This window comes from Piliocolobus tephrosceles, unplaced genomic scaffold (genome assembly GCF_002776525.5).
Source record: "Piliocolobus tephrosceles isolate RC106 unplaced genomic scaffold, ASM277652v3 unscaffolded_37777, whole genome shotgun sequence".
Lineage (NCBI taxonomy): Eukaryota > Metazoa > Chordata > Mammalia > Primates > Cercopithecidae > Piliocolobus > Piliocolobus tephrosceles.
Window position 1 is genome coordinate 1 of NW_022321839.1, and position 10512 is coordinate 10512.

General features: G+C 39.1%; 1 protein-coding gene across 1 annotated transcript; it reads right to left on the reverse strand.

Annotated features, from left to right (window-relative positions):
* Window positions 1–5: 5 nt before the first annotated feature.
* LOC113223026 (beta-soluble NSF attachment protein-like) lies at window positions 6–4868 on the reverse strand (the record flags this gene model as incomplete). The annotated part of the gene is made up of 4 exons (XM_026452617.1): window positions 3760–4868; window positions 2403–2471; window positions 1981–2031; window positions 6–47 (listed from the first exon to the last, which is right to left on the reverse strand). Coding segments are annotated over exons 1-4 (252 nt in total), but the record flags the coding sequence as incomplete, so codon positions are not given.
* Window positions 4869–10512: the final 5644 nt, after the last annotated feature.

A 10512-nucleotide genomic window follows, 5' to 3' on the forward strand; every position in this document is an offset into this window, starting at 1 on the left:
GTGGTCAGCCACTGATCCAAACGAGATATTGAGTCAAATTCCTTCACCTAGTATAAGGAAAGAGGAGCAGGAATTACCCCATGTAAATACATTAAAAACACAAAATAATAGTACCCCAAGCTGTTTATACATTTACAGCTATAATCTACTAACTTTCTTCATTATTTGAAATTAATCATTCCAGTTTATAACTTTCTTCATTAAAAAATTGTTTATTTTTTCACTATCCTGTTACTATTTTGATGATACTAGTGACTAGTTCCTGGGCTTGACATTTCTCTGTTTTCAAACATGTGTAAAAAGAAAATTCATTAACAGTCATAATTATTGTGGCAAAAGAAACTGGACATTGCATAAAAATGTGAAAGTAATATGGAAAATTACTCATTGAACATGGGAAAACATTAATTGCAGAGTTAGAATATGTATGGAAGCGGAATTCCTTTAACGCATTTCAATGCATTATCAAAGAAAAAAATTACAATAGGATGAAAATGATGTGGCAGGCAAAAGTTCGACAGGCAAACATTCCTTTCCACTATCACTCCTGAGTTGTGATGAACATGTTACAGGAGGCTACTGAGAAATTTGCTTGAGGTTGGATGTGATCCTTCAACTTTGGGAGGCCAAGGCATGTGGACAGCTTACGCCTAGGAGCTAAGAGACCAGCCTAGGCAACATGGCGAAAACTTGTCTCAACAAAATACACACACATACACAAATTAGCTGGGTGTGGTGGTGTGTACCTATAGTCCCAGCTACTCAGGAGTCTGAGGTGGGAGGATCACCTGAATCCAGGAGGTTGAGGCTGCAGTGAGCCATGATCACATCACTGCACTCCAGCCTGAGTGACAGAGTGAGGCTCTGTTTCAAAATATATTAAAAAAAATTATTTTTGCTTGATTCTAAACATGACATGGCAAAAGATGGAAAAACAGAAAGTATAAAGGAAAAAACGCTCATTTAAAAATATATTTTTTTTTATTTTTTACTTATTTATTTATTTTTGAGATGGAGTTTCACTCTTGTTGCCCAGGTTGGAATGCAATGGTATGATCTTGACTCACCGCAACTTCCACCCACTAGGTTCTGAGGCTCCTGCCTCAGCCTCCTAAGTAGCTAGGATTACAGGCACACTCCACCATGCCTAGCTAATTTTTGTATTTTTAATAGAGATGGGGTTTCACCATGTTGGCCAGGCTGGTCTCAAACTCCTGACCTCAGGTGATCCACTTGCCTCGGCCTCCCAAAGTGCTAGGATTATAGATGTGAGCTACCATGCCTGGCCACCTTCCATTTATTTCATGCCACGAATACAGCAAATTCTCACTACTTAGTTTTATATTTTAAATTATATTTAATATATATATATTTTTTGAGACAGAGTCTCACTCTGTCACCAGGCTGGAGTGCAGTGGCGCAATCTCAGCTCACTGCAACCTCCGCGTCCCAGGTTCAAGTGATTCTCCTGCCTCAGCCTCCTGAGTAGCTGGGACTACAGGCACGCGCCAGCACGCCCGGCTAATTTTTGTATTTTTGGTAGAGATGGGGTTTCACCATGTTGGCCAGGATGGTCTCGATTTCTTGACTCATGATCTGCCTACCTTGGCATCCCAAAGTGCTAGGATTACAGGTCTGAGATGTCATGCCTGGCCTTAACTAATTTTACTTTACACTTATTTATGGGTCAGATTATTTTCAAAAGAAAAAATTAAAAGAGCAAATTATAAGAATATAAATGGAATATTTGCTCCTGAACTAGTCTTACAGCTAAATTACTTCTGAATATAAGTCGAATCTCAGCATGGCGAATAGAACTGTTTAATTTGTGTGATATATAAAAGAAGACCTTTGGAAAATACAACTCAAGGTATGCTGGAGTCATGTTCAAATAAATGTTTAGATTTTACATAATGAAAAGGAACAGAGGTTTAACTTAAATCTTCAAATAATGTAACATGTCCCAAAAGCATAACTTACTGCTTCAGTGTAAGCTTCACTGTTCTGTTCTTCATGAGCTTCTAGGAGTTTCTGGTAGCACAAAAATATTTCAAAAAATAGTTCCGTAAGATGAAGTCCCATTACTAAATATATACTGTAAGTATAATACCAATGTTGCCAAATATTGCACACAATTGAGGAAATACTCAAATACGAGTCAAGATTCAAGTTAGGGATCTAGTTTTTGTACTAACATTTCTGAGGTGCCTATTTCAGAATACAACTACATGTTTCTGACCTTAATTGCATTTGAACACCTATAATGCTAAAGCAGGAAAGTACCAGGGCCCCTCAGTTAGCAGACTTTATAGATTAAAACTTCACTTCATACCCAATCCCACTTAGGTGTTGTCACCTGACAGAACAAAAGCATTTTTCTTCAAAGTTCTAGTATTACTTACTTTCAATAATTTACATTCTCTTGAATCAGTAAACGCTGGAAACATTTCCTCATATTTCTCAAGAGCAAGCTGAGAGAGAAAAACCACTCATCAATTTCAGACTTACTAAACAAACAAAGCTTTCGACATTTTACCAGCTTCAAATAAGATCTACCTATATCCTATTAAGTGTTGAAGAAGTATGCAGTTAAACTCAACAGCAGAATCAACATAGAAAATCTGTCCATTCTGAACTTTCCATTTCAATTAAGAATAATTTCTAAACCATTTTCTTCTGAGTTATGCTGCTGCCGAAAAGACAGTGTAAATGAAAATGAATTCGTAAACACTCACAGACTAGGTATCTGTGCCATCCATTAAATGGAGAAGCTCTTAATACAGTACAGATTCCAAATAAATTACATTTAGCTTCCTGCTCAAAGCTGACAGAAAGAACATTCTCTTAGTGGCTTTAATTCTGCTCTTCCAACTCCAGACACGGGCCACGCCAAGGCTGCCTGCCTTTTTGCCTCTTGGCTCCCAGTGCTCACTGTGCTTTCCAACTGCTTCTCAGTCCTCACTCCAACACCATTTGTGAGCTTGCCTGTTTTTTTGGTTGTTTTTTAAATGGATATTATCCTACTCTTATCGTCTCCTCCTCCCCCTTAGTTCCTTATTTCTTTTCTTTTTTTTTTTGAGACAGAGTCTTACTCTGTCACCCAGGCTGGAGTGCAGAGGCGCAATCTCAGCTCACTGCAACCTCTGCCTCCCAGGTTCAAGTGATTCTCCTGCCTCAGCCTCTCAAGTAGCTCTTAGAGACACCTGTCACCACACCTGGCTAATTTTTTTTGTATTTTTAGTAGAAACAGGGTTTCACCATGTTGGCCAGACTGGTCTCGAACTCCTGACCTCAGGTGATCCACCCCACTTGGCCTCCCAAAATGCAGGGTTTACAGACGTGAGTCACCACGCCCGGCCCTGTAATTTCTTTAAAGCAAAACTACTAAAAAACAAAAACAAAAAAAAACTGGCTACCAGTGAATATATACATATATTTAAGCCTATAGCACTAAGTATTCCCAGGCAGTGCCCCCCATTCAAGTACCAGGCTCTACACTGCTTAGCTTCCAAGATCAGACGAGATTGGGTGTGTTCAGAGTGGTATGGCTAAAACTATCAGGTAACTTTTGAGAACAGATTTGACAGCTGTTAAAAGATTACAACTGGGACACATACCACAGAAAAATACCTACTATTTTTAATGTATCCAGTTTATCCTTGGTACTAACATCGCAATGAAACGACTCCAAGAACAAGAGAGAATGTATACGTGTTCTTAAGGATGAAATCAGTCAATCAGTGCTGAAGGACTCCTTACCTTGGCATTCAACTCGTCTACTATGAAGTGGCAGAGGGCAGCTTTGAAGAAGTAATCCTTTGCACTGTACTTCAACAAAGGATTATCCATGGTGTTTGCCCCAACCTAGGCACAGAACGCAGAACTAAATTTAAAAGGCTTACCCTCTTATATCAGGCAAAGTCATCCTCATCTGTTGTCCTTTAGAAAATAATTATTGATCTTATGTTAGTTTAGCTATGAAATACATTATTTTAACCCAATACCATATAGTAGAAATTTTACTAGACAAGACCGTTAAATACATGAAGTCTTAACCAGTTAAAAATAGCTTAGAAGAATCCTGCTTCCAATAAGATGGAGTAAACATCCTTTCCCCTAATCCTCCCACAAAGCGCTACTGAAAGCCCAGGTCATTTTCTAAAAAACAAATGTTTCCCAAGGGAAAACATGGTGGTGGGTTCCCTGGGTTTTCTTTTCCCTTCCTATATCCATGGCATGAAACTGAGGAACCAGCAACCCAGAAATGCCCGTATGCGCAGATCAAAAGAGAAGAGACAAAAGACTGCTTTCTCTGGCCAAAGGACTAGAAAAGGGGCAGCCCAGTAAGAGAGAAAACACTTAGACAATAACTGCTCTACTCTAGCCAAATACCACAGAAAAACTGACGCCCTAACCCCATTTACATCGTCCTAAAGTCCATTCTTGAAAGACTGTAAGAAGGACCCCAATACCTCTGCTTAGGGGCTTCAGAGAAGACCAAATAGGGAGCTGAGGCTTCATCCCCACCCAACCCGCTGCCACTAAGGCAGTGCAGACCACACTGGGAGCCTGCATCCTGCCACTACCCAGCAAGAAAGAGGTTCCCCTTCTTTCTCCAGCTGATGTGCTGTCAGAAGAGGTCTAGTGGAGGGTGAAGACTCTCACCATACCAAGAACAAACCAGCACTGTGCTGGCAGAAACAGATAAGGAGAGGGGATGCCACTTCTGCCCAGGGCTGACTAGGCCCCTCAGGTGTCAACAGAGACCTGGTGGGGAGCTGACACTTCTACCTCCACCTGGCAGTAATGAGGTAACATCCCCAACTTCCCCAGCCAGAGGAATGTCAAAGAAGGCCAACTGAAAGAGACGGTTTAAACAAGACCCAGTCTCATAACCTAATGTGCAAATGCCCTATTTTCAATCAGAAATGACTCGTAATACCAAAAACACAGGAAGATCTCAAGCTAAATGAAAAAAGACCATTAATGGATGATGGTTCCAGATGATGGAAATGTCCAAAATATCCAACAAAGATTTTAAAGGAGCCCTCATAAAAATGCTTCAACAAGCAATTACAACAACAGCTGAAGCTAATGGAAAAATGGAAAGCATCCACAAAGAAAAAGGAAGCCACAGGAAAAAAGATATAAAGTAAAAACAAATAAAAATTTCAAAACTAAAAAAAAAAAACACACGTAAAAAGTGGGTGGGCTCAACAGCAGGATGAAAGGGACAGAGGAAAGAAGCAGTGAATGGAAGACAACAACAGGAACAACAGAGAGAAGACAAACTGACAAAAAAGAACGGCACATCAAGGACCCATGGGATAACAAAACAGTCTCACTTTGGTGGCATCTGTGTTCTAGAAGGGGAGGAGAAAGAGAAAAGGGCTGGTTGGGCACGGTGGCTCATACCTGTAATCCCAGCACTTTGGGAGGCCAAGGCAGGTAAACCATTTGAGGTCAGGAGTTTAAGAGCAGCCTGGTCAACATGGCGAAACCTTGTCTCTACTAAAAATACAAAAATTAGCCAGGTGTGGTGGTGAGCACCTGTAGTCCCAGCTACTTGGGAGGCTGAGACAAGAGAAATGATTGAACATGGGAGGCAAAGGTTGCAGTGAGCCAAGATTGTGCCACTACACTGGCACGTCTGGGAGACAGAGCAAGACTCGGTCTTAAATAAAAAAAAAAAAAAGGAAGGCTGAAAAAGTACTTGAAGAAATAACTGCTAAACAATTCTCAAATTTGACAAGAAACATAAACCTATAGATTCTGTAAGTTTAGTGAAACTCAAATAGCTTAAAACTACATATATCTGTCCAAGCCACATTATAATTAAACTTCTGAAAACTAAAAGAAAAAAAATTATGAAAGTGCCCAGAGAACAACACCTTTTTTATAGGGGAAAACACACTGAATGACAGCAGACTTCTCATCAAAAACAATGGAAGCTGACTGGGCGCGGTGGCTCATGCCTGTAATCCCAGCACTTTGGGAAGCTGAGGTAGGTGGATCACTTGATGTCAGAAGTTTGTAAAACTTTGGAAGCCATGAAGTGCACATTTTTCAAACTAAAGGAAAAGAACAATCAACTTAGCATTGTACTCCCAGGGAAACTATGTTTCAGAAATGAAGCGGGAATTAAAATGTTTCCAGATAAAGGAAAACTAAGAAAATCTGGTTGTCAGCAGACCTACCCTAAAAAAAATGACAAAAGGAGGTTCTCTAAATAGAAAGGAAACAATAATCTTGGAACATCCAGAAGGAAGAAAAAACATGGTAAGCAAAAATATGGGTAAATATAACAGGCTTTCTTTCTTGAGTTTTCTAAATTATGTTTGGTGGCTGAAACAAAAATTCTAACATTGACTCATGTGGTTCTAAACGTATGCAGAGGAAACATTAAGACAATTGTATATTGAATACGGGGAGTAAAAGAACAGAAAGGGAGGAAAGATTTCTGTATTTCACCAGAACTGATAAAATGATGACACCAACCTAGAGCATTTAACCACAAAAGCTACAGAAAGATATATACCATTGATTCTCCAACAATACGGGTTTAAACTGTGTGAATCCACTTATACACGGATTTTTTCAACCAAATGTGGATTGAACATACAGTAGTCTTAGGAATTCAACACCCACGTTAATGGAAGGCTGACGTTTTTATATGTGAGTTCCACAGGGCCAACTGTGGAACTTGACTATGCACAGATTTTGATATATGAGAGAGGTCTTGGAACTAATCCCCTGCAGACACTGAGGAATAACTGTACATAGAAACACTAGAAAATCAAGAGGGCTGGGCGTCGTGGCTCATGGCTATAATCCTAGCACTTTGGGAGGCCAAGGTGGGCAGATGACTTGAGCTCAGGAGTTCAAGACCAGCCTGGGCAACATGGCAAAACCCCATCGCTATAAAAAATAGCTAGGTGTGGTGGTGCATGCTTGTAGTCCCAGCTATTCTGGAGGCTAAGGCGGGAGGACTGCTTGAGGTTGGGAGGTGGAGGCTGCAGTGAGTCAAGGTTGCACCATTTCCCTCCAGTCTGGGTGATAGAGTGAAACCCAGTCTCGAAAGAAAGAAAGAAAAGAAAGAAGAAAAGAAAAGAAAAAAGCAATGCAACCCATAAAAATGTTGGAAAAAGATAAACAAAAAGCAAAGGATAGAAAGCAAAAACTTAAATGGCAGAAAGCAGAATTAAGCCCTAACATATAAATAACTGCATTAAATGTGAATGATCTAAATACACCACTTGAAAAACAAAGATTGGCACAGTGGATTAAAAAACAGGATCCAGATTGGCTGTGGTGGATCATGCCTGTAATCCTAGCACTTTGGGAGGCCAAGGCAGGTGGATCACTGAGGTCAGGAGTATGAAACCAGCCTGGCCAACATGATGAAATCCCATCTCTACCAAAAACACAAACATTAGCCGGGCATGCTGGCATGCACCTATAATCTCAGCTACTCGGGACGCTGAGGCAGGAGAATTACTTGAACTCAGGAGGCAGAGGTTGCACTGAGTCGAAATCACGCCACTGTACTCCAGCGTAGGAGACAGAGCAAGACTCTGTCTCAAAAAAAACCAGGATCCAACTACAAGAAACTCACTTCAGTTAAGTGATATAGACAGGCTGAAAGAAAAAGAATGGACAAACATATCATATAAACATTAATCAAAAGAAAATAGGCAGGGCTATAAAGTGGATAAAGTAGACTTGAGCCAAGAAAATTACCAGAGACAGAGAAGGACATTATGTAATGATAAAAGGGTCACTCCAGCAAGAATAGTAATCCAGAGGTGCAAAGTATGTGAAGCAAAGACTGACACAATGAAAGAAGAGTCAGACAACTCCACAACTACAGTTGGAGATTTTAACACCCAACTCTCAACAATGGACAGAATTAGAAAATCAAAGGCCAAGCATGGTGGCTCACACCTATAATCCTGGCACTTTGGGAGGACAAGGCAGGCAGATCATTTGAGGCCAGGAATTCGAGACCAGCCTAGCCAACATGGCAAAACCCTGTCTCTACTAAAAAATAGAAAAATTAGCTGGATGTGAAGGCACACACCTGTAATCCCAGCTACCTGGGAGGCTGAGGCACGAAAATCGTTTGAACCTGGGAGGTGGAGAGTTGCAGTGAGCTGAGATCAAGTCACTGCACTCCAGTCTGGGTGACAGAGCAAGACTCTGTCTCAAAAAAAAAAAGAGAGAGAGAATGAGAAAGAAAGAGAGAGAGACAAAGACAGATAGATTAGCAAGTATATTAAAGAACTTAATAATGCCATCATCCAACAGGAGCTAATCAACATTTATAAACATCACCCAATAACAGCATAATCATAAAACATATGCCAAGACAGACCATATTCTAGGCAAATTTGTAAGAACTGAAAACAAATTTGTAAAAATTGAAATCATGCAAAATAAAACAAAACAAATTTGTAAGAATTGAAATCATGCAAAAATATGTTATCTAACTACAATGGAATTAAAAACAAGAAGTCAGCGACAGAAAGATTACAGAAAAATCTCTGCCAAACACTTGGAAATTAAATAAAACACTACTAAATAATCCATGGGTCACTGAAGTCTCAAGGGAAATCAATAAATCCAACTAACTGAATAAAAATAAAAGTACAATGATATAATAAAATTGGGAAGTAGCCAAACCTGTGAAAAGGTAATTGATAACACTAAAAATGCATATACAACAAAGATAAAAATCAGCAAGCTAAACTTCCATGTGAAGTACCCAGAAAAAGAGGAAAACAAATCCAAAGAAAACAAAATGGAGGAAATAACAATAAAAACAGAAATCAGTGAAAATAAAAACAAAAAAGAGAAATAATTGAATTCTACCAAACATTTAAAGAGGAATTGACACCAATCCTTTACAAACTCTTCCATAAAACAGAAGAGGAAGAAGACATCCTAATGCATTCTGAGGCCAGAATTACCTTGATTCCAAAACCAGACACAGACACCACAAGAAAACTAACGATCAATATCCTTTATGAATATAGACATAAAATCCTCAACAAAATGTTAGCAAACCAATTCTGGCACTTACAAAAAGTAAAGTCAGCCACAAGGGTGGTCAACATCTATCACTGGGCCCCAGTAAAAACTCAAAACACAGGGTTCAGGGGAGCTTCCTTGATTGGCAGTAGTCTACGCTTATTTTCACTCATTACTGTTGGGGGAAGTAAGTGCTGTTTACATAACTCCACTGAGAGAGGACAACTGAAAGTTCTTCCTGGAAGTCTCCTGGAGCCTGCCCCATGAGTCTCTCCTTTGACTGAGTTTAATCTGTACCCGTTTGCTGTAATAAACCATAACTGTGAGTATAACAGCTTTCGGTGGGTTCTGTAAGTTCATCTAACAAATTATTAATAAACTTGAGGGTGTTCTTGGGAAACTCCTCAAAGTTTGCAACAACCACGTAGAATTTACTCCAGGAATGTAAGGTTGGTTCAACATATGAAAATCAATCAATGTAATATACAATATTAAGCTGATTAGAACAAAAACCATACGCTTATCTCAACAGATGCAGAAAAAAGTCTGACAAATAAAGGACACAAACCATATGTTTATCTCAGACACAAAATCTAATACCCTTTGATTATAAAAACACTCAACAAACTAGGAAGAGAGGGGAACTGCCTCAAACTGATAAAGGCATTTACCAAAACCCCACTACCAATATCATACTTAATATGAAAGACTGGAAGTTTTCCTTACAAGATCAGGAACAAGACAAGGATGTCTGCTCTTGTCACTTCTATTCAACACTGCACTGGAGATTCTAGCCAGGGCAACCGACAAAATAAAGTAAAATACATTCAGATTGCAGAGGAAGAACTAAAACTATTGTTATTTGCAGATATCATGATTTTGGATATAGAAAACCTAAGGAATCCACACAAAGAAACCTATTAGAGCTAATAAACAAGTCTGGCATGGTTACAGGACAAAAAATTGATATACAAAATTCAACACCATTTCTATACACTAGCAATTAACAATCTTAAAAGAAAATTAAAAAATAATTCAATTTATAGTAGCATCAGAAAAAATAAAATACTTTGGAGTATGTTTCACCCAAGAAGTACAAAACTTGCACACCAAAAACTACAAAACACTGTTGAGCAAAATGAAAGAAGATCCAAATAAATATAAAAGGAACTCTGTATTCATAGACTCAGACTTAGTATTGTTAAGATGGCAATACTCTCTGTGATGACTGATTTTAGGATGGCAATATTCTCTGTGATGACTGATTTTATGTGTCAACTTGAGTGGGCTACAGGGTGCCCAGATATCTGGTGTTATTCTGAGTGTGTCTGTGGGGTGTTTCTGAATGAGATTAACATTTGAATCAGTAGGATGAGTAAGCAGATTGCCCTCCCCATTGTGGGTGGGCCTCATCCAATCTACTGAAAATCTGAATAAAATAAAAGGTTAAAAGGAAGAATTTATTCTCAACGCCTGTCTTAG